The sequence below is a fragment of the Hypanus sabinus genome, chromosome 3 (assembly GCF_030144855.1).
Source record: "Hypanus sabinus isolate sHypSab1 chromosome 3, sHypSab1.hap1, whole genome shotgun sequence".
In the NCBI taxonomy this organism is placed as follows: Eukaryota; Metazoa; Chordata; class Chondrichthyes; order Myliobatiformes; family Dasyatidae; genus Hypanus; species Hypanus sabinus.
In genome coordinates this window covers 184,543,174-184,567,989 of record NC_082708.1, presented here as the reverse complement: position 1 = coordinate 184,567,989, position 24,816 = coordinate 184,543,174, and the positions used below count along the sequence as shown (strand labels likewise).

Below are 24,816 nucleotides of genomic sequence, written 5' to 3'. Positions count from 1 at the left end.
AACGGCCTACACTATAGCTGTCTACGCTATAAGTAAACAGTTAGATAGATAGATAGACAGGTAGATATGTATACACTGAAGTGTTTATAAACAAATATAGTAATAGTTTCTCCAATCAAGAACACGGAATAATTTAACCACAAATAACCAGCCGTATTTTATAGTTTTGCTGAATCTTGACCCAAGTTGTCAGCGCAGAAATGGTCAAACTCACTTCACCATGAGAATCTGAATCAGATTTAACATCTCTGGCCTATGTCGTGAAATGTGTTGTCTGCGCTAGCAAACGGATAAATTACAATAATATAAATATTTCCCCAGCCCGTTTCCAATCGTTCGCTTTCCATGCCACAATTAAAATGAAAATGGAGCATTTGTTATCCGAGGTTGGAACTGGATGCTTAAAAGGAAACAATTTTGTTTGCAATAAATACAAACGGAGGACACGGCCACACACCCGTCACGCACCCATTCACAAGCACACGCTAAACCCGCTCTCGGATATCCTGTACTGTTTAATTCGGTCGGTATAACATTAAACACACAACAGATCAGTTAACTATTCCTGGCGCACAATACTTGGCAGGCGATTTATAACATTAATAATATAAAATTGTACAATTACTTAGTTACATTTATCGAGACAATTAATTAAGTGCTTCGTTTAGTTTTTATGTACACGCTTTTGTAATTCATTTCTTCTTAAACCCATCACCCCTACTGGGGCAAAGGTCGCCGACTGAAGCTTGCCAGAGTCCTCTGTTCTGGGACAGTCTTTCAAATTATCCCGAGTGTAGTCCATCCTCTCTCCCGGGGACGCGGCCTTTGGACTTTCTGTTGGCGTTTCGTTTCTGCAGCTCTGGATTTTAACGGACTGAGTGGAGGGGTTTTCAGCCCCACGTCCAACCCTCCTTCATTCACAACCGGACTTAGAATCGTCCATGGCGGAGTTTTATAGTTCACTTAGGTGTGATAAACAACATCGCATGTGGAGGGGGGGGGGGGGGGCGGGAGCTTTCCAAAGTATTTCAATATATGATTATTAAATTGGGCTATAATTGTACCGAGGCACGGTACAGTGATAAACTCTGAATGCCATCTTTCCAGATGTTTCATTACAACAGCGTGCCGAGGTAGTACAAGAAAGAGCAATTGGTTTTAGCATAGTGGTTAGCACAATGAGGTTCAGTTCCCGCCGCTGACTGTGAGGAGTTTGCACGTTCTCCCCGTGACCACGTAGGTTTCCCCAGGTGCTCCGGTTCCGTCCCAAGGTCAAAAGACCAATAGGTTGATAGGTTAATTGCTCATTGTGAATTGTCCTGTGACTAGGCTCCGACGAGATCAGGGAATTGCTTGGCGGCAGGGCTGGAAGGCCAGAAAGGTCTATTCTGCACTGTGTCTCAATAAATAATATAACAGAATGCAGAATAAAGACAAGTATCATTTATTGAAGCAATGCTTTGTGCTTCTATAAACTTCTTTGCTTTTTTTAATTTCAACACCCACCCTGTCCTTCACTGTGCCCGAGGAGTGAATACGATGATGCGTTGTTTCCATGTGCAGTCAATGATATGTGTTAAGCGGGGCTTTAAGGTTCAAAATAAATTTATTATCAAACTACGTGTAGATCTCCATATGCTACCGAGATTCATTTTCTGTCGAGCATTCACATTGGAACAAAAATACAATGATGTCAGTAAAAAAAAAACTACATACAGACGGACAACCAGTGTGCAAAAGAGGCCAAATTGCAAACACAAAGAGGAGACAATAAATAAATAAATAAATAAATAAATAAATACATACATACATACATACATACATAACCAACTGTATCTATCTACCTATCTATATGTATCCCTTGAAAGTGATTCCACAGGTTGTGAAATCAGTTCAGAGTTGAGTTGAGTGAAATTATCCACGCTGGTTCAAGAGCCTGACGTTTGAAGGGTAAAATCTGTTCCTGAACCGGTGGTGTGGGGCCTGTGGTGACGATTTGTCGGCTCAGAAGGCTGGATACACCTTTACACGCACAGGGAGGGAGAGTAGATGGTACTGAAGGGGGGAGGACAGAGGGATTCGATCATTCGTCCCTAAACTCCGCGAGAGTCGCTTCATAAGTATGCTGGCGCTGTGACACCGTCATCTGGGCACCCAGTGTTAACATAAGCACCAGATGTCCAGCAAATCCGCAGAGCATGTACAGTTCTTAATTGCATTTTTGGATAAAACCTTTAAAACATTTAAACATTTTTTTTAGAGATACAGCACGGTAACCGGCCCTTGCCGGCCCAACGAGCCTGCGCAGCTCAATTACACCCATGTAACCAATTAGCCTACTAACGCTTACCCCTTTGGAATGTGGGAGGAAATCGGAGCACCCGGAGGAATTCCCCACGCTCAGGGGAAATCGTACAGGCAGCAGCGGCAATCGAAATAGCGCTGTAGAGCGTTACGCTAATCGCTACACTATCCTACCCCCCCCCCCCCCACCCTTTGCATGCGCATATCGCTCGTATGTCCCTGTTTATTCGTACACATCGATTTTTGTTAGTTTAATAATGAAAATCGAAAATAATCCAGCTGCTTTCTGTTATTTTATGCGCATTTCCGGCAGAACTGTACGCAAAATAAAGCCCGCAAGTAAAGAGGGTGCACTTTAAAGCAATTACTGTCACGAAGGAGAAATTTACGGGAGACAACAGAGGATGAAAAAGCGATTTGACGCCGTGGACCTGGTTACCTGCATTCCAGTGATAGAGCGAGTTGGCTGCAGGGATAGAGGTTTTGTATACTCGGCGCGACGTTCAACAAATGAATTAATAATTTGTATGATATGAATAGCGTAGACATCCGCTCACACACAATATATAGCAGGCTTGTTCACTAATTCACGCACTCTATCTGTCCCGTGTGTATTTCCTGCCGCGATTATTTTGTATAAAGGCACGAATGATTTTATTATTATTTTTTATTTTATATGTTATTTATAAATTGATAGCGGTGGATTTAGTGCTGTTGGAAACACAATGCTGCATTTGGGGTTTCCTTGTCTTTGAATAACAGCGAAGCCCCCGGTTGCCGGCGCAGGACACGTTCAGGCAAAGGTCGTGACGCTAATCTTTGGGATTTGAAAAGCCTTTTGGGTCGTACACTGTTACTGAAAGAGTGGAAATTTTACAAGACTGTAGATTGCTTATAACGTCATCATCATTATGTGTCGTGTCGTATGACAGGGGCGATCATGGTCCCATGATCATCATTGTTCTTGGCATTTTTTTCTAGAGAAGTGGTTTGCCACCGCCTTCCTCTGGGCAGTGTCTTTACAAGATGGGTGACCCCAGCCATTACCAATACTCCTCAGAGATTGTCTGCCTGGTGTCAGTGGTTGCATAACCAGGACTTGTGATGTGCACCAGCTGCTCACATGACCATCCACCACCTGCTCCCATGGCTTCACATGACCCTGATCCGGGTAGGGTGGGAGGACCAAGCAGGTGCTTCACCTTGCCAGAAGGTGACCTATAGTCTAGCAGAGGGAGGGAACACCTTACGCTTCCTTTGGTAGACACGTATCTTTACCCCGCCACCCATTTTCATAAGAACACATACAAAATGCTGGGGATACCAGCAGGTCAGGAAGCATCTATGGAGGGGAGAGGGGAGTAAACAGTTGATGTTTCAGGCTGAGGCTATTAATCAGGACTGGAAAGGAGGGGGGGGGGATAGAGACAGACTGGCTCAGAAACATAGCAAGAAGCATGTGTCCCACACAAGACCATGAGACATAGGAGCAGAATTAAGCTATTCAAACCATCGAATCTACTCCGCCGTTCTATCATGGCTGATCCAGGATCCTCCCCTCACCACCACCCCCCCCATCCATACTTAATGAAATCTCCCCCCCCCCCCGATATTCTTCTAAATTCCAGTGATTACAAACCCAAAGCTGCCAAATGCTCCTCATATGTAGAAACATAGAAAACCTACAGTGCCATGTACCTATCCAGGAGACACTTAAAAGACCCTATCGTTCTGCCTCCACCACCATCACCAGCAGCCCATTCCACACACTCACCACTCTCTGCATGAAAAACTTACTCCTGATATCTCCTCTGTACCCACTTCCAAGCACCTTAAACCTGTGCCCTCTCATGCTAGCCATTTCAGCCCTGGGAAAAAGCCTCTGACTATCCATACAATCAATGCCTCTCATTATCTTATACACCTCTGTCAGGTCACCTCTTATCCTCCGTCTCTCCAAGGAGAAAAGGAAGAGTTCATTCAACCTACTCTCATAAGTCATGCTCCTTGATCCAGGTGACATCCTTGTAAATCTCCTCTGCACCCTTTCTATAGTTTCCACATCTTTTCTGTAGTGAAGCGACTAGAACTGAGCACAGTACTCCAAGTGGGGCCTGACCAGGGTCCTAAATAGCTGCAACATTACCTCGCTGCTCCTAACTCAATCCCACAATCCAAGATCCCTCTCATTCTCCGAGCTGCCAGGAGTCTTACCATTAATATTATATTCTGCCACCATATTTGATCTAACAAAATGAACCACTTCACACTTATCTGGGTTGAACTCCATCTGCCACTTCTCAGCCCAGTTTTGCATCCTTTCAATGTTCCTGCTGTAACCTCTGACAGCCCTCCACACTATTCACAATACACCCAACCTATATGTCATCAGCAAATTTACTAACACATCCCTGCATTTCCGCATTCAGATCATTTATAAAAGTCACGAAGAGTAAGGGTCCCAGAGCAGATCCCTGAGGCACTCCACCTCCATGCAGATTATGACCCATCTACAACCACTCATTGCCTTCTGTGGGCAAGCCAGTTCTCGATCCACAAAGCAATATTCCCTTGGATCCCAAGCTTCCTTACTTTCTCAATAAGCCTTGCATGGGGTACCTTATCAATCCCTTGCTGAAATCCATATACACGACATCTACTACTCTACCTTCATCAATGTGTTTAGTCACATCCTCAAAAAATTCAATCAGGCTCGTAAGGCACGACCTGCCTTTGACAAAGCCATGCTGACTATTCCTAATCATATTATACCTCTCCAAATGTTCATAAATCCTGCCTCTCAGGATGTTCTCTATCAACTTACCAACCACTGAAGTAAGACTCACTGGTCTATGATTTCCTGGGCTATCTCTACTCCATTTCTTGAACAAGGGAACAACACCTACAAACCTCCAATCCTCCGGAACCTCTCCCATTCCCATTGATGACACAAATATCATTGCCAGAGGCTCAGCAGTCTCCTCCCTCATCTCCCACAGTAGCCTGGGGTACATCTCATCCAGTCCTGGTGACTTAACCAACTTGCTCCAGCACATACTCTTTCTTAATGTCTATATGCTCAAGCTTTTCAGTCAGCTGTAAGTCATCTCTACAATCACCAAGGTCTTTTCTGTGGTGAATAGTGAAGCAAAGTATTCATTAAGTACCTCTACTACCTCCTCCAGTTCCATGCACACTTTTCCACTGTCACGCTTGATTGGTCCTATTCCCTAACATCTTATCATCTTGCTCTTCATATACTTGTAGAACACCTTGAGGTTTTCCTTAATCCTGCTTGCCAAGGCCTTCTCATGGCCCCATCTAGCTCTCTTAATTTCATTATTAAGCTCCTTCCTGCTAACCTTATAATTTTCTAGATCTCTATCATTACCTAGTTTTTTGAACCTTTCATAAGCTTTTCTTTTCTTATTGACTTGATTTTCAACTGCCTTTGTACACCATCATTCCTGTACTCTACCATCCTTCCCCTGTCTCATTGGAATATACCTGTGCAGAACACTATGCAAATATCCCTTGAACATTTGCCACATTTCTTCTGTACACTTCCCTGAAAACATCTGTTCCTAATTTATGCTTTCAAGTTCCTGCTTGGTAGCTTCATATTCCCCCTTACTTCAATTAAACGCTTTCGTAACTTGTCTGTTCCTATCCCTCTCCAATGCTCTGGTAAAGGAGATAGAGTTATGATCACTATCTCCAAAATGCTCTCCCACTGACAGATCCGACACCTGACCAGGTTTGTTTCCCAATACCAGATCAAATACAGCCTCTCCTTTTGTAGGTTTATCTACATACTGTGTCAGGAAACCTTCATGAACACACTTAACAAACTCCATCCCATCTAAACCTCTCGTTCTAGGGAGATGCCAATCAATATTGGGGAAATTAAAATCCCCCATCACAACAACCCTGTTAATAACATCGTTCCAGATCTGTCTCCCTATCTGCTCCTCAATGTCCCTGTTACTATTGGGTGGTTGATAAAAAACACTCTGATAGAGTTATTGACCTCTTCCTGTTTCTAACTTCCACCCACAGAGACTCAGTAGACAATCCCTCCATGACTTCGTCTTTTTCTGCAGCCATGACACTAACTCTGAACAGCAGTGCCACGCCCCCACCACTTTTGTCTCCCACCCTATCCTTTCTGAAACATCTAAAGCCTGGAACTCTAAGTAGCCATTCCTGCCCCTGAGCCAACCAAGTCTCTGTAATGGCCACAACATCATAGCTCCATGTTCTCAGCTCATCCGCTTTTTTCATGATGCTTCTTGCATTAAAATAGACACATCTCAAGCCATCAGTCTGAGCGCATCCCTTCTTTATCACCTGCCTATCCTCCCTCTCGCACTGCCTACAAGCTTTCTCTGTTTGTGAGCTAACTATCCCTTCCTCCATCTCCTCAGTTTGGTTCCCACCCCCTAGCAATTCTAGTTTAAACTCTCCCCAATAGCCTTAGCAAACCTCTCTGCTAGGATATTGGTTCCCTTTGGATTCAAGTGCAACCTGTCCTTTTGTACAGGTCACACCTGCCCCAGAAGAGATCCCAATGATCCAGAAATCTGAATCCTTGCCCCCTGCTCCAATCCCTCAGCCACACATTTATCCTCCACCTCACTATATTCTTATACTCACTGTCGCATGGCACAGTAATCCCAAGATTACTACCCTTGTGGTCTGCTTCTCAGCTTCTTTCCTAACTCCCAGTAGTCTATTTTCAGGACTTCCACCCTATTCCTACCTATGTCATTAGTACCAATATGTTAACTCCTTCATTCCTGGAATCATTCCTGTGAACCTCCTCTGAACTCTCTCCAATGACAACACATCCATTTTGAGATATGGAGTCCAAAACTATTGACAATATTCCAAGTGCAGCCCGACTGGTGTCTCAGAAAGGTTCAGCTTTTACATTCTATTCCCCTGGAAATAAATGCCAAATTTGCATTTGCCTTCTTTACCCCAGACTCAACCTGTAAATTAACCACTGGGAGTCTTCATGAGGACTCCTAAGTCTCTCTGCACCTCTGACGTTTGAACCTTCTCCCCATTTAGATCATAGTCTACACTATTATTCTTTTACCAAAATGCATTATCAGACATTTCCCAAAACAGTATTTCATTTCCCACTCTCTTAGCCATTCTTTCAATTTGTCTAAGTCCTGCTGCAATCACATTGCTCCTTCAGCATTACACGCTCCTCCATCTATCTTTGTATCATTTGCAGACTTTACCACAAAGCAATCAATTCCATTATCTATATCACTGACAAATAATATGAAAAGTAGTGGTTCTAATACTGACTCCTGAGGAATACCACTAGTCATTGGCAGCCAAAACAGAAAAAGCCCCTTTTATTCTCACTCACTGCCTTTCAGCTATTCCTCTATCCATGCCAGTATCTTTCCTTTAATGCCATAGGATTTTATCTTGTTAAGCAGCCTCATATGTGGCACCTTATCAAATGCCTTCTAAAAATCCAAATAAATGACATCCTTTGTCCACCCTGCTTGTTACTTCCTTGAAGAACTCTAACTCTCCCTTTACAGAAACCATGCTGACCTTGACTTATTTTATCATTAATCTCCAAGTACCTCGAAACTTCATCCTTAATAATAGACTCCAACCACCGAGGTTAGGCTAACTGGCCTATAATTTCCTTTCTCTTTCCTTCCTCTCTTCTTAAAGAATAGAGTGACATTTGCAATTTTCCATTCCTCTGGGACCATTCCAGAATCCACTGATTCTTGAAAGTTCATAACCAGTGCATCTATTATCTCTTCAGCAACCTCTCTTCAGACTCTATTTAGTCCATCTAGCCCAAGTGACTTATCCACCTAAAGACCATTGAGTCTGTCTGACTCTTTTTCCTTTGTAATAGCAATGGCACTCACTCCTGCTCCCTGACACTCACAGACCTCTGGCACACTGCTAGTGTCTTCCACAATGAAGACAGGTGCAAAGTATCTATTACGTTCATTTGTCATTTCTTTGTCCCTCATTACTACCTCACCATCATCATTTTCCAGTGGTCTAATATCAACTCTCACCTCCCTTTTACTCTTTATATAATTGAAAAAACTTTTTGTATGCTGCTTTTATGTTATTGGCTAGTTTGCCTTCATATTTCATCTTTTCCCTTCTTATTGCATTTTTGTTGCCTTTTATTGGATTTTAAAAACTTCACAATTATCCAACTTCCCACTCACTTTTACTACTTTATATGTCCTTTCCTTGGCTTTTATGCAGTCCTTAACTTCCTTTGTCAGCCACAGTTGCTTACCCCTGCCATTTGAGAACTTCTTCCTCTGTGGGACATACCTATCCTGTGCCTTGTGAACTATTCCCAGAAACTTCAGCCATCTCTGCTCTGCTGTCATCCCCACCAGTGTCTGTCTCCACCTGGGCAAACTCCTCTCTCATGCCTCTGTAATTCTCTTTATTCCATTGCAATACAGGTACACATGACTTATGCTTCTCCCTCTCAAATTGCAGTATGAGTTAAGTCATATTACGATCACTGCCTCCTAAGGGCTCCTTTATGTTAATCTCCCTAAAAAGATCTGGGTTATTATGCATCACCCAATCTAAGATGGCCTTTCCCCAAGCACAAGCTACTCTAAAAATCCATCTCATAAGCATTCAATAAATACCCCTTCTTGCGATCTGACACCAACCTGATTTTCCCAATCCCCTTGCATATTGAAATCCCCCATTACAATTGTGTCATTATTCTTATTATATGCCTTTTCCAACTCCCTTTGCAATCACAACCCCACATCTTGGCTACTATTTGGAGGCCTGCATATGTTTCTCATAATGGAGTTTTACCTCTTGCAAGTTCTTAACTCCACCCAGAAAGAGGCAACATTCTCTGACCCTATGTCACCTCTTTCTAAAGATGTAATTCTACCTTTTACCAACAGAACCACACCACCACCTATAGCTTCCTGCCTGTCCTTTCAGTACAAAGTATATCCTTTGATGTTAAGCTCCCAACTATGGCCTTCTTTCCGCCACGCCTCAGTGATGCCCACCATGTCGTACCACCCAATCTCTAATTGTGCCATGAGTTCTAATGTGCCATGTGCCACATTATTCTGAATGCTATGCACATTTAAATACAGTACCTTCAGTCCTGCGTTCTTCACCCTTTTGAATTTTGCCTCAGTAGTACAATTTAACTCATTGATCTTTCTGCATTTGTACCCAGTCATTGGCTTGTCCTTCCTTACAATCATGTTAAATCCATCATCTACTTGTAAACCCACTAGCTCATCCTCAGCTCTATCATACTGGTTCCCATTCTCCTGCCATATTAGTTTAAACCACTCCCAACGGCTCTAGCAAATCTCCCTGCAAGATCATTGGATGCCCTCGGATACTGCCATGACATTTACTCTAACCTTGTTGATAACAATGTAAGACAATAGTTCACAATGAAATTCAGAATCATATTACTACTCATATGTTGTGAAATTTGTTTTGTGGCAGTAGTATGGTACAATACATAAGAAAAACTATAATTTACAATCATGAATTAATAAATAGTGCAAAATTGAGAGACAGCATTCATGGAACCTGATGGCAGAGGGGAAGAAGCTTTTCCTGAAACATTGAGTGTGGCTCTCAATAGTGTACTGTCTTTTAAATGATGACACTTATGTTCAATCAGTTTTCTGAGTTCATAACAAGATACTGTGTTGCAGATATATTCTTTTATTATTATTGAATACTCAGTTTAGCAGCCAATTTATTTATTGTTTTATTTATTTAGAGATGCAACACAGAACATGCTCTTCCAGCCCAGTGAGATGTACTACCCAGCATTCCACCTATTTAACACATAGTACAATTTACAATGACCAACCAACCTACTAACCAGTACATCTTAGAATTGAGGGAGCAAACTAGAGCACCCGGAGGAAAGCCACATGGTAACAGGGTAAACTTAAGAACTCCTTACAAATGGCAACAGAATTGAACAAATTCTGATGCCCTGAGCTATAACACTGTCACACTAAAGTGGCACCCTATTTGCGCATAGCAAATTCTCATAAATGGTGAGCAAAATATACAATACAGCAGATGAAGGCCAGCCGAGATAAAAACAGAAAATGCTGAAAATGCTCAGTAGGTCAAGTAGCATCTGTGGAAAGAGAAATCCGGTCAGTGTATGATGACTTGTGATAACAGCCCATCATCCTGAAACATTGACTTCATTCCTCTCTACACCAATGCTGCCTTACTGGTTGAGTATTTCCAGTTTCTTTTTGCATCCACCCCAAAAAATAAATCAGGATCAGATAACAACACACACAAAATGCTGCCTGGCCTGCTGTGTTCTACCAGCAGTTTGTGTGTGTTGTTGTTTGAATTTCCAGCATCTGCAGATTTCCTCGTGTTTGCTCAGGTTCAGATAGTTGTGTTACTAAAAATAAAGAAGAATTGCGGGTAACACAAGACACCATGCTAGCAAAGCAGTTAGCACGACACTATTATAGTTCAGGCAATTCTACAGTTCAGAGTTCAATTTGACATTGTTACATAAAGAGGCTTTGCATTTACTCCCCATGGAGTGTCTAAGTTTTCTCTGGGTCCTTCTGCTTACTTCCACAGTCCAAAGGTGTACCGGATAGGTAAATGGGTCATTGCAAATTGTCCTATCTTTAGGTTAGGTGTGATCGGGTTTGGCAGAGGTTGCTGGGGCAACATGGGTCAAAGGACTGAAGGGGCCTGCTCCACACTGTATCACTAAATAAATAAATAAAGTCAGGCAACATCTTTGAAAGGAAAATCTAGGTTAAAGTTGCAGATCACAATGCTTTTACAGCTCGAGCTGTCAGAGTTCAGAGTTCAACTATGGCATCCTCTGTAGGAAAGTTTGTACATTCTTGCCACTTGCGCGTGGGTTTCCTCCGGGTGCTCCAGTTTCCTCCCACTGTCTGAAGCTGTAAATGTAAGTTTCTCTGTGATTAGGCTAGGGTTAAACAGGTGGTTTGCTGGGCCATGCAGCTCAGCGACCGGAAGGGCCTGTTCTGGCTCTATAAATAAATAAATAAATAAAATTTAGAGACCTCTTGATAGAATAAGAGATAGAGAAAATAAGTTGTGTGTTTTTAATTGTGAAGTATGTATAGGAGAGATAGGACAAAGGAAATACCTCTGACAGTTTGAGGCTGGGGTTGTCATGGAGATAAGTTGCTGATAAAGTTATATGATTGATGGTTTAATGGGGGGACTTAGAGATGAGATTCCACAAAGGAATGCAATGAGGTTGTATTTTCTCCCTTTGATGCCCTCACTAACTTATCAACCAGAAAGATAGCTTCATCGACAGCTAAACACTATGGCAACTTTGCCTCACCCTATCCGTGACACTCCCTTTAGCCTACCCTTTACCCTCTCTGCTATTTAAAATCCCTCCCTCCTCCTTTTCCAGTTCTGATGAAGGGTCTTTAGCCTTTCACTTCATCTTGCTTTCCACCAGAAGATCAAATTTCAAAATTCAAGGTAAATATATTATCAAAGCAGACCTTTGTTACTGGATAATACACTGAGGTTCATTTTCATGTAGATATTCAGTGTAAATAGAAAAAAAACACACACACTAGAATCAATGAATACCACCGCTGTCTGTAAGGCGTTTGTACATTCTCCCTGTGACCACGTTGGGTTCCTTCAGGTGCTCTGGGTTCCTCCTCCAGTCCAAAGACATACCGGTTGGTAGGTTAATTGATCATTGTAAATTGTCCCGTGAATAGGCTAGGGTTAAAGGGGATTGCAGGGGCGCGATGCTCGAAGGGTGCCATGTATCTCATTAAATATTTTTTTTAAAAAACGCACACAAGCCGGGAAAACAACCAATGCCAATGTGCAAACGACAACAATCTGCAAATTCAGAAAGATAATAATAATAATAATAAATAAGCAATAAAAATCGAGAACTGAGATGAAACATCCTTGAAAGTGCATCCCTTTCTCAGCTTTGGGGTGAATGAAGGTGCGTGAACTTATGCGCAAGCTAACCTTCCGAGTCTTTCACGAATGCCCTGTTTTGTTTTACTGAGTTCAAACACTTGTGTTTTTCTTAAGAAAAATATCCGATAGTTCTTTCAACTTTGTTGCACAAATCAAGGTAAAAGTCTTGCGGTCTCTTCAGTGAATTCAATGGAATGTTTACTGTCCGTTCGAGGGACGGCTGCAATATCAAGGAGCGGACACACACACTAGTGTGACATTCCCCACAGAGCTCCGCTGAGAATGGTGGCCGAGACCTTGTGGCCAAGATGCTGAGGGGAGACTAAAGTACATACAGTACGTGGCTTTCTGCAACTCTTCTCCCAGGTCACAGAGATTCCCGAGACGACGCCTTCTGGAGCTTAACCATTTGGCATTTAGATCCATCCTGGTAGGGTCACCCATGGCGGTAAGGTCAAGGAGGGGGCTCCAGACAAAGAGCTCTCCGTCCAAGACCTCAACGATGGAGCTGGCGAAAGATGACACATCACAATAGCAGTGAGGGGGGAGGAAGACTGCAGCAGTGAAGGGTCTCCAGTTGTCTTGCACTCCTTGGCACTGGACCCTGATCCCGATCTGTCAAGGACCGTGTGGTGTCTCCCCGTGCATCAGCCTCCAATTTGTATGGTATTGATATTAATTCTGGTGCATCCTAAATCCCGGTTATGTGGTTTCCGGATCGGCCTCTACAGCCGTTTGAGAAGCCAGCAATGGACACCCCCTTAGGAGTGCACCACACTCGACTCGAGTGATTACATTACCACTACTGTCCTGCCAACTGTCACCAGGCTATAAAGGTCGGTACAGTCACAAGCTCATGCCGCCAGAGACCCAGGTTCGATCCTGACCTCGGGCATTGTCTGTGAGGAGTTTGCACGTTCTTCCTGTGACGGCCGCGAGTCTCCCACTCTCCCTTCGGGAATTCGCAGATCCCAAAAAGTGCGGGTTGGCAGGTTCACTGCATGCTGCACCTACTCCGTACGAAGGTGGGAGAATTGAAAGTTCAACGTACAAAGTAAATTTATGATCGAAGCACCCGGGGGAAACCCACGCCGTCACGGGGGAGAACATTTAAACTCCTTACAGGCAGCGATGGGAATCGAACACGGGTTGCCTGGCGTTGTGCTAGCCCCTACGCTACTGTGCGGCGCCAAATAGAACCTTGAGATTCATTTTCATGCAGGCAACCTCAAGAAAATAAAGAAATACAATAAAATCCATGGAAAACCATAAATAACAAAGACAGAATCCGTAAAAGTACTGAAGGAACTCGGCAAGTCAGGCAGTATCTATGGAGAGGAGCAAATAGTCCATGTTTCTGTCCGAGGCCTTTCATTAGGATAGGAAAGGAAGAGGGCAGGAGGGTGAGTGGGAAGGTGTACATCAGCTGCCTCTGGTTCCCCTCCTCATTCCAATTTTTCCTTTGTTTCACTGTCCTCTGCTTTCCGATGAATTTATGCTTCTGCTCTTTGTATTGTCCAGCTTTCACGGCCCAGCTTCTTACTTCATTTTCTCTTCCCCACCCACCCAACTTCCCCCTCACCTGGTCTCACCATCACCTGCCAGCTTGTACCCCTCCTCATTCTGTCTTCCTCCCCCTACCACTCTAGGCCCAATGACGGGGCTCAGTCTGAAAAGCCGACTGTTTATTCCCCTCCGTAGATGCTCCCTGACCTGCTGAGTTCCTCCAGTATTTTGTATGTCGCTCTGCACTCATCTGCTGAGAATCCCAGCGTTTTCTGTTTTTCCCTTTTAGACTTCCAGCATCTGCGGTTTCTTTTCGTTTTCACTTTGAAAGAGCTGTCCCATTAGTCTGAAATTCCATCGGGGTCTCCACTTAACCCTCACTCTCTTTCTTCCAGTTGGATATCCAATTCCCTCTGAAAGTTATTATTGAATCGGTTTCCACTAACCTTTCAAGCGGCGCGTTCCTAGCCATAACAACTGGCCTGAAAGAAACAGTTTCCGTCACCACCCCTGCATGCTTCAATATTGTAGCATGGTCAGGGGAAAAAAAAAACAATGTCTGGAAATTATGGAATCTCTCTCCACTGGGGTGTGTAGATTACGAAAGGATACGGTGCTCATTCGATGTGTTATTCAAATTGTTCGGGTGCGAATATAGGGCACATGGCACACACACACACACACACACAAACATTCGAGAGTTACTAAACGAATTCCTGTAAATTATCGAGAAACGCAACGGACTGAATGTCTCCTAACCTGGCCAATAGTTGAAGTGGATTTATACAAAAACAACAATGCGCTCAACTGGAAATCTGAGATAAAGAGTTGCAGGCACTAAACACTAAAATCAGCAAACGAATATATTAAAAAGGCATCCGCATCAGACCTAAGGATTTGAACACTGTTCCCCTTTCCACCACCAGTGACAGAACCGTTCAGTGTTCCCAGCATTTTCAAATTTAAGTTAGCGGCGTGGCTTCACAAGTGTCATTAACTGCACATTCGCAGTTTGTAAATTGAAAAACTGAGATGTGCTTATTTTATCTATTTGGAGGTGCAGCACAGTATCGGGCCCATCGAGCCCGCGCCGCCCCAAAAGCACCCATGAGACCAATTAACCTACTAACCCGTGCGTGTTTGGGAAGTGGGAGGAAACGGAGCAGCCGACGGAAACCCACGCTGTCGCAGACGGAACGTACAAACTCCTTACAGACAGCGGCGGGAATTGAACCTGTGTCAGTAGCACTGTAAAGCGTTACGCCAACCGTTCTGCTACCATGTCGTTTGGTGGGAATGATCTGGACTAGAAAAAACCTATTATAGGACCACCATTCCCTCTAAGCTCCACGGGGCGCAGTAACCGAAATACTTCCGCGCATGTAGACCTTTTTGCCATGCCGCTGGAAATGGACGCAGCTAGAAAAAGTTTATGAAATGTGAAAGATTTGGTTTGTTGTACTGTATTTCATTATACCCTTCCATTAATAAATAAAAAACAGAAATAAGTGATTTTTTAAAATGTTCTTTCTAAATATTTATATACGCATATTACAAATAAAAAGCGATTACGTGTCGCGCAGTTTTCAGGCCGCCTAAAAACTTCCTGCTCTGCGCAGCTGAAAGACAGATAGAGGAAACTTTGTTAGGACACAGGGCAAAAGTGGCAGCTGCTCTGTGATGAGAGGACACGGGTTTATCATAATCTGCAAAATAAACAAAATGATTAAGGGAACATTTTTAAATCATTGGGTCCACATTGTCTCGAAGCATATCCAATGGTAACTCCTGTAATGACGGAAGTACAAATCCGCAGGTTATGAGGATCAGTGGAGTCAAATGAACAGGGTCCGGTAAAAGGACTCTGGCCCGAATAGTCTCTTTTTATATCGGAGCTGCATAAGATAGATAAAACTTGGGGATGTGGGTTATTTTCGTTAGCGTTACCCATCCACGCCATCCCTATTGAACAAAAAAAAAAACATGGGCTGGGTACGGGTCAAGTCCTCAGCACGGACGGCAAGACTGGGCACCGCCCGTTTCTTGCGAGCGGCTGTGAGTGGCCGGGGTCAGTGTGGCTGAGCGAATGCCTGCTGCCACTGTCAACCGGGCAGCCGAGGAGACCCACGAACAGGGTCCGGTTCCCGGAGCCGCAGATTACGGGACACTGGCTTCCCGAACGGCCAAATGATCCAGAATCAGAATCAGGTTTAATATCACTGACGTCTGTCGTGAAATTTGTTGTTTTGCCGCAGCAGCTAAATGTAATATCTTTAAAACTATAGATTGCACTTATAATTGTAATTTATAATTGAGTGACTGGGCACGGTGATGGTTCGGCGCGGACAGGATGGGCCGAAGGTCCTGGTTCTGTTATCTATGACCGCGGTAGGGTACTGGTTAGCGCGACGCTATTACAGCTCCAGGCGTCGGAGTTCAGGGTTCAGTTCCTGCGCCGTCTGTAAGGAGCTTGCACGATCATGCGTGACCCTTTCGGTTTTCCTCCGGGTGTTCTAATTTCCTCCCACAGTCCAAAGACCTACCGGTTACTAGGTTAATTGGTCATAGCAAAATTGCCCTGTGATTAGGCTAGTTTTAAATAGGTGGTTTGCTGGAAGGTCTGTTCCGTGCTGTATCTGGAAATAAACGGCTCTATAAGTAGTGCAAATGACTAATCTTTAACCGCTGGAGCAACTCAGAAAAACAGGTGATACCACCCTTTTACGTGTTGCCCCAGACGTCGGCAGTCTGCATGTTCTTTAACTTTAACCACTACACACTCCTCTCGGGTAGTTCTGTTTTGGAGGCAGTTGCAGAGCAGCATTCTTGCTCAAGCATCCACCGAGAAAACCAGCAAGAATTCTTCGTGGAAGATACAGAGTGCAGATTCGGCTTACAAAACTCCTGCACTATCTAAATCCTGTAAATTATTAAAAGTATAAATCGGTGGCGGGAAATCCACTCAAGTAACGTAACTGAATCATTCGTTTCCTTTTGTTGTTCCCGGTTTTTCATGCTCCGTCTTTTTTTCGTACGCTTTCCTTATTAAGCAGTCTCACCACTTCACCCCACATCTGAAATAACTTTTCCTTAAAGTTCTAAGATAACGCAAAAAAACAGAAAATTCTGGAAAATACTTTTCGTTAGCTTTTACTGTTTCACTCCTTACAGATGCTGCCCGACCTGCTCAGTAATTCCAGACATTGCCGATTTAATTTTAGATTTCCAGCATCTGCTGCAACGTTCCCTTTACTTTCTTTCCACAGCTGCGCGGTCCAACCATTGCATTGAGCAGGAAACTTTTACACAGCCTGAAAACCGCGCGGCACTTTAATAAAACGTTATATAAAATAAAATTCCAGTTGCGTGACAACAAAGCTATGTGCGTGGAAGCATTTCAGTTATTGCTTGGCCGTACACCCACGCAGCTTAGAAGAAAAAGTGACTGCTGCCTGTTTCTCGCACCCCCCCCCCCACTTTGCGCTCTCTCTCTCTCCCCCCCCTCTCTCTCTCTCTCTTTCTTCTCTCTTTCTCCCTTTCTATTTCTCTCTCTCCCTCTTCCTCCCTCCTCCACCACCATCGATCTGTTCCTCTTGTTCAATTTCTTCCACTTTGTCTACTCCTGCCGCCTATTCCCCTTCCTTCGCTTCCTCTCACTCTCTCCGAGTCTCAGTGTCGCAGGTTTGAAGTGCGAAGCGGTGGCTGGGTAAACGGACCCCACACACGAAATGCTGGAGGAAGTTTTGTCTCCCTCCATAGGTGATGCCTGAATTACTTATTTCCTCCGGCATCTTGTATGTGTTTCTTAATGTTTCCAGCATCTGCAGAGTCTTCTGTGCCTCTGGTAAAAGGACCTAATGTTGCGAGGGTCTTTGAATCCTCCCCGTCACCACTGTCACGTTACTGCAGGCGGCCATGCGGGCCGTTCCAGATTATTATAGGCGCAACAATTCTGGGGGACACACTCGCCCGTTTGAAATGCACACGGGGCATGGCGGACCCATGATGAGGATTCGCCAGCATCACTGCTATGGAAAATTGAACACTACAGCACAGCGCAGGTTCTTCGGCCCACGATGTCGTGCCGACCTTTTAACCAACTCTGAGAGCAATATCTTCCAAGAGGACCCCGACATTGTCGTGGTTTGCAGGTATACGGGCTGAGTCCAAACCGGTGAGCAGGTAGAGGACAGACCACCCGTCCTCCAGGTACCGGGGTTGGACTCAGCCCTGACTGGTCAAACAGAGAACAGTGATGGAAAGCAATGAAGAATCATTCTACACCTGCGTGCGACGCTAATCCTTGAGTTTCCACCCGGGACTTGTATGACTGGCCGTGGCGAAAACCGAGAGGAAGCTGCTGACACGATGAAAGAATCCCAGAACACAGCCGGAGATGGAGGGCCTTCATTGCTGCCCTAAACCGCAATGGCGTACCGAGCAGGATGCAAGTAAGTAAGATCTACCTAACCCACCATTTTTCTATCTATCATCCACGTGTCTGTCTAAGAGTTTCTTAAATGTCCCTCATGTACCCACCTCTACCAGCACCTTTAGCAGGTCGTTCCATGCACTTTCTGTGTAAAAACGTACCTCTGCCATTCCCCCCCATACTTTTCCTCCAATCACCTTAAAATTGAGCCCCCCCCCACACATTACCTACATCCGCCCCGGGAAAAAGTCTGGTAGTCCACCTGATCTAATTTTATCTATAGCAGCCTGCGGCTTAATTAAGGCAGCTAGATTATTAAGAAACGCCAGAATGTTCGCGATAGAAAGGCGCTTAAAGAGTTAGGACACTCTGCAAGGATCAGAAGTCGGTGAAGAAATTTAAGATTCGTAGCATGGAAAATGCGCTTCGATCTGTGTATATTAAATGAAGGCCAATGAACTTTGAATTTTGAAGAATGTAACTGAAATGTCCTTTCATTGGGCCTACAGCTAATATGTACCAAAGCCCTCTCCGGCTAATACAATGACGTGGAATTGGGTAGCACACACACTGAGAGAGAGAGAGAGAGAGAGAACTTAACAGATCAGGCATCCTGGATCGGTATAAAGATCCGACGTTGTCTGTTATTTCTCTCCGTAGATGCAGCCTGGCCTGCTGATTTCCTCTTCTGCAGAATCTCTTGTGTTATTAGTTTGGAACTGTGGTCATTGGCGGAAGTGGGTCAACAATTGTTTTCACGATGGGAAGATGAGCTTTACAATGATGCATTGCAACACACACACACACACAATGCTGGAGGAACTCCGCAGGTCGGGCAGTATCCATGGAAATGAATCAGCAGTCGACGCTTCGGGCCGAGACCCTTCTTCAGGACAGAAAATGAGGGGGGGGAATGCCAAAAATAAAAAGGTTGGGGAATGGGAAGAAGGTATTGCTGGAAGGTGATAGATGAAGCCAGGTGGGTGGGAAAGGTAAAGGGCTGGAGAAGATATTTCCAATGATCCATTGATCCATTGCAGTACCGGTCAGCTCGCTGAGAGAATTCCGTGTTCATTGCAAATATTGCTCTGCGTTCGTTCAGGTTCACTTTAGACGCAAAGACGAGCTGTCTCATCGTTCATGCTAAGCATCAAATGTGGAAATGAGAGTTCCAACCAATTACAGCAAATTATGTCTTTCAAACAGGTAGGGAATCGATTTAAAACGAGTATTGTCCCTCTCCAAGTCACACTCAATCCTAATTAAAATATACACTGTCGTTACTTCTTTGTCACTGAGTCTAAATCCAACAGCACGGTGGAAGACTGTCACGGCGCGGACTGCTATAGCTAATGAAAGCGACTAGTCCCCCACTTTCTGAAGCGGAATATCCTGATAGACCATACGCACGGTACTGTCTAAAAAGCCCACAATCCCAATGACTCTATTGCTTGAGATCTGATGGACGAGCGCTATGTATTTACAAAATTCTGTTGTAGTTTGAGATTTTTTAATATTTGCGGTTCCTTGGGTTATTAAAATAATCACATAATCTGTTCCCTACTGATTTAATTACGTACAGTAGATAATAATTGTGTGTGTGTGTGTGTGTGTGTTGGGTGTCCAGGGAGGGGGTAGCACATCCGGTGAAAGGGCTTGTTGTGTTCATCCTGGGGCAGCTCAGTCACCACTGGTGTCCACTGGACACTCAGCTCTCTCTCCTGTGCCTCCTAGTAGCTGCTTGCATGAGACAACGACCGTAGCCTGGTACATAGCTTTGACAGACGGACTACACCAGGTGAGACAAGCTGGCAACCTCATCCCCCGGTGAGTTACAGACATGGCTGTCATAGCATACGAAATCATCTCCGCCGGAGTGGGCAGACGAGATCTACTGTGAGATGAAACGGCCGGGGAGCGAGTACTGTAATGTTCCATGGAGATCAGAGGCCATGTCGAGGCACAGAAGTCATGGTCACCCACTGCAGCCAAGGTAGACCCAACGCTACTTCAGACCGCTGGACCCGGCCTTCTGAGGACGAAAGAGACGAACTGCCACACCGCAGTGGCTTTTCCACGAAAAAAGCCTCTCGCACAGATCTCCTACCAGGATCAAGATACGACGGACAACCGCCACACAATATATACTGTATAAAACCTACATATACATAAATAATACATTACCTATGTATATGTAAATATACATAATATATTATATCTTGTAAGTAATATAAGTAATTAAGATATACGTGTGCGTGCCATATATTATAAATTTTATTGGGTATGTAGAAACAAATATGAATTCGCCTATAGTTAATACAGGCAAATATATGTTTTATATATATGCACAGACACATACACACACACAACATATATATATATATATATTTGTGTGTGTGTGTGTGTGTATATATATATAAAATCTATCTATCTATATATAAACGTCTCTACTTTCTCTACTTCTTTATTAAAGGAGGTCTGGGAATATCGGGATATTTATACCAGTATGAATGGATTCCAATACTCCTGAAGATAAGAAAGAAAATGTTCGTTAAGTTCCGAGGTTTTATTGTCCGCTAAATATTTATTTGGCCATCCCGGCGAGCCCGGACTTCAGACCGTCACAACAACGCACAGCTATGGGTTAGAAACATTAATTTCTCCATGCATTATACATCCTGTCATCGCATTGAAAATTTGCCTGAAGTAGCTTATTGGCAGAAATAAATAATCGATTATTTTAACAGGCCTCACTATTAGAACAAAGAACTTGATTCCCTTTTATATGACATAAAAATGTGTCATTGTTCATCGCAGCTAATTTCAATTCTGGACTGTCTTCTTACTGACCCTGGGTGACTTATGTCTGCGAGCATTTAATAAACTAAATATATGCAGAATTGCAAGAGTTCAATAGTGTAAAAAATAAGAATGTTTCTATTTACATAATAACAACTAGGCTAAGTTAACAGAACAAAAACCAGTTAAATAATCAATTAGCCCTAAACTCAACGCACAATCTTTTTGCATGCATATGTTTTGTGTGGAATGGGACATTTTGCTCCTAAATTAAGGACGTATATATTTAAATTTCATTACAAATTAATGTATAAATATAGATCACTCCACATTCAGTTCTGTATAAAATCATAATAATAAAATATATGTTCAGTTGTGTAAAACATCTTCAAAAAAAGGAGAAATTACTTTTCATTGTCTCCAAACGAGCTCTGAGCGACTATATTAATTGCGGAGTTGGTTAAATGTTGTTATCTGAGTTATTAGACAGCGGTTTATTTTAACAATCTTCTCATAATGAGGGCATTTTGTGGAATTTCGGGGTTGCTCTGTGTATGTTTGGACAAGGCCGTCGGAAGCGGCCGTTCATTACCAAGAAAACCAGACATCGAAATTTCAGACCAAGAGACGGGGGCAAAATTGACTCGAGGGACTGATAATGTCAAACCAAACCCAACGATACCAGTGGCTGAAGACATCACCAGTAAATATACATCTTCAAAAATGTCTCAGCTAATATCTACTGTAGTGAACTTATTGCTGATATTACACGGCACATTTTTCACCAGCTATGATCACTATATGGCAGGCTATAAAGCTGTAATCAATTTCATTTAATAACGATTCTGACTGATAGGGAAGCCCAACTGATAAGTTTCCACCAGACAGTTCGAATGATGCATACTGTTGGCGACGAAGCGACCAGTTAAGGAATATGAGAATTGGTAGATCCATTTCTGGCAATTGTATGTCGCCTCCTCATTGTTTAATTCTAATTGAATTAAAAATTAGACAGGGACAGAAAATCTTCGCTAAAACATGTAACCTTAAAAATGGACTAGATTATTCCATATGTCGGAAATTACATCAACGACTGCGCAGAGGGACATTTTGCCCTTGTTTAGTTCGAAACGTGATTTTATTCTTTGTGGCGCAAGAATAAATGTCCTGCTTTCCGATTTGATTACCAACAGAGTCACATTTTTGTTCCTCTGTTTTAGCTATGGCTTTAGCCACTTTGAAAATTTAGGAATATTCTCTCTTCCTAAAAGTTTTATTGATTGACTATTTATTTACTGCTTGCAAAGTAGTGTCCTTCATTCACCTTTGAAGCTATCGCCCGCTTGCAAGATTTTAAACCTCCGAACTTCTCCGTCAGATCGCTGATATTCTCGGTTTTAAATTAGATTTAGTTCTACTTTAGAACTTTTTGACAGATTTTTTTTCCGTTTTATAAATCCGTACAAGGTCACCATTTCACACCTTACGCTCAACCCAACTTTTTAGGTAGAACCATCCGACCCGCTCGTCGCCCCCCATCATTTCCGGTCTGCACCTTGCTCTCATAAACATGCCATCTCTTAAATTTCGACAATCCACCTCAAAAGAAAATTGGCAGGTCAGCCTTTTTTTAAAAAAAGAAACTCCGCTCCTAAACTGTGGAAATCAATACGTAAAGCTTCAAGAGATTCAGACACAGCTGACGCTTTTAAACGCCGGCTCAAACCCCATTTAACCTCGCTTTTAACTGACATCTTTTTTGTCTTTTATTATTATGTTTGCACTTTATCCCATTATAAAGCACTTTGAAATGCATCATCTGTATGAAAGGTGATCTATAAATAAGTTATTATTATTAACTATCTCCACATATAAAGATTCAATACTTAAGATTGTTCAATGTCATTTCCCATACACAAGTGGAAAGGAGAACAAATTAATTTCTGCTCCAGATCCGATGCAGCACAAAAAAGAATAAGATAAGAACAATAAAAAAACAATAAATATAAATACTTAAGTTCGCTTATATACATAACCGGACTGTATGTTCATAAAGTGACGCTAGGCACGGGAGTGTCTGTACTTAGGGGGATTCTAACAGGAAATGATAAAGCAGTAAACACGTTATACCAAACATTTACAAAACATCCACACAAATACAGAACCTCACCTGTTAGTTTGTCTTTAGCAAAGCGCCTGCTGCTCTCCATCCAAGGGAAAGTTAAATTAGATAAATTTGCCACGTTGCCCATACTGGGGAGACAGGGCACGGTTGGCATCCCGGCCGAGAGAGGTGGAGGTGGCATGGGTCTGTGCGCAGGGACTCGGATCACCCCGGCCCCGCTGTTCATATTAAGATTCATATTCATACTTACATTCATATTCATACACATGTTAACATTATAGGATCCGGGTAATCCAGCCATACTGCAGGCGTTATTGTAAGCATTACTGTAGCCATCTGGCTGAGAGTTATACGGGTTGGTTACAAGCTGGTAATCCGATTCAGCAACTCTGTTTGGATGCATACAACTCCCTTGATCTGAATTGTTCAGTATTTGATCTATCCCAAAGCTTATAGGTTCATGTTCGTGTGAGTGCGTTTGCTCAATTGCAGCATGATCCATATTTTGTTTTGAACAGTGTTTTTTTTGCTTCAATTATCCAAAAGAAAATCCCTTTGCGTTCTTTCTCTCCACCAAAATGTATTTTCTCTCTCTCTGGAAAACGAACTCGAAAAAAAAAGACAATAAATCCACACGGCTCGCGTTGAACAACACTGGATTGTATTTTTAATTTTCCGCCTCCTGATTTGGGTGAATTGATTAAATCCAAAAAAAAGATTAGAGAAACATTTCCTCTCTGCCGAGTTACATCCGAGTTTCTGCAGGTAGCACAGTTCAGAGCGCCGAAAATCCGGGGTCCTCGCCCCTCATTGGTTTCCGCCTTACATAATTGACAGCTCAACCCTTTTGATCCCACCCTTATCTTCTTCCGATTGCTCTCTGATTGACGGCGAATGTACCCTATAAAGATAGTGTCTGGGAGATTCCTAACGGTGATTGGTCATATTCTTTTTCCTTAGATCGCCTGGCTGACTACCATTTACTCCGCCCCAATCTAGGCGTCTGTGTTCTCATTGGCTACCACGTCCATCCCGATTGATTGATGGGCGTATCACAACATGCGCTGAGTTTTGCAACGAGAACCAGCCGATCAATAGCGATGAAAAAAATTATTTGCAATAAAGAGAGAAAACGCCCAAATGACCTCAACATTTAAGAAAGCATGAACTCAGATCAGTAACTGTTGTTATAAAATGCCAATTCTGAAGAAGTTACGAGTAAAACGTAATTTTCAGAAAACCTTTTCAATTTCCTTCTTTGCATTTAATATCCACAGGAACTAACGCCACTCTAATAAATTAGGCTTAAATTATTCAGTTTTATTTGGGCTTGGCTGCCTCGCCGCTGCTAATGCGTCCAGTTGGTAGGGCCCATTGGATTTTTTGTGCTGATTTGCATTGAATTTGAACATCCCGCCTAACTATTCCGAATGCAGAAGGAAATTAATATAAAACTGTAAAGACAACCCGATATCCCCTTTGCTCGCCACCCAGAACTCTTCCTTGGTGAGTACGTATTCGGGATATATATTGTAGGGATCAGCCGTGGATATTGTTTTGCTCTCAATAATCAGAATTTGACCCCACCATGTAATATTCTGGGAGACTTGCAGATTAATGTTGTTTGAATTCCTTTGTTAAATTATTT

The 24,816-nt window shown here is 43.1% G+C and overlaps 1 protein-coding gene across 1 annotated transcript in view; it reads right to left on the bottom strand.

Annotated features, from left to right (window-relative positions):
• Positions 1-23,670, bottom strand: part of tlx2 (T cell leukemia homeobox 2) — a 62,254-nt gene extending 38,584 nt beyond the window's left edge. The window contains exons 1-2 of the mRNA XM_059963431.1: positions 23,214-23,670; positions 3,417-3,422 (exon numbers count right to left, since the gene is read on the bottom strand). Coding sequence (XP_059819414.1) covers positions 3,417-3,422; positions 23,214-23,670 — 463 coding nt within the window. The remainder of the gene's footprint in view (positions 1-3,416; positions 3,423-23,213) is intronic.
• Positions 23,671-24,816: the final 1,146 nt, after the last annotated feature.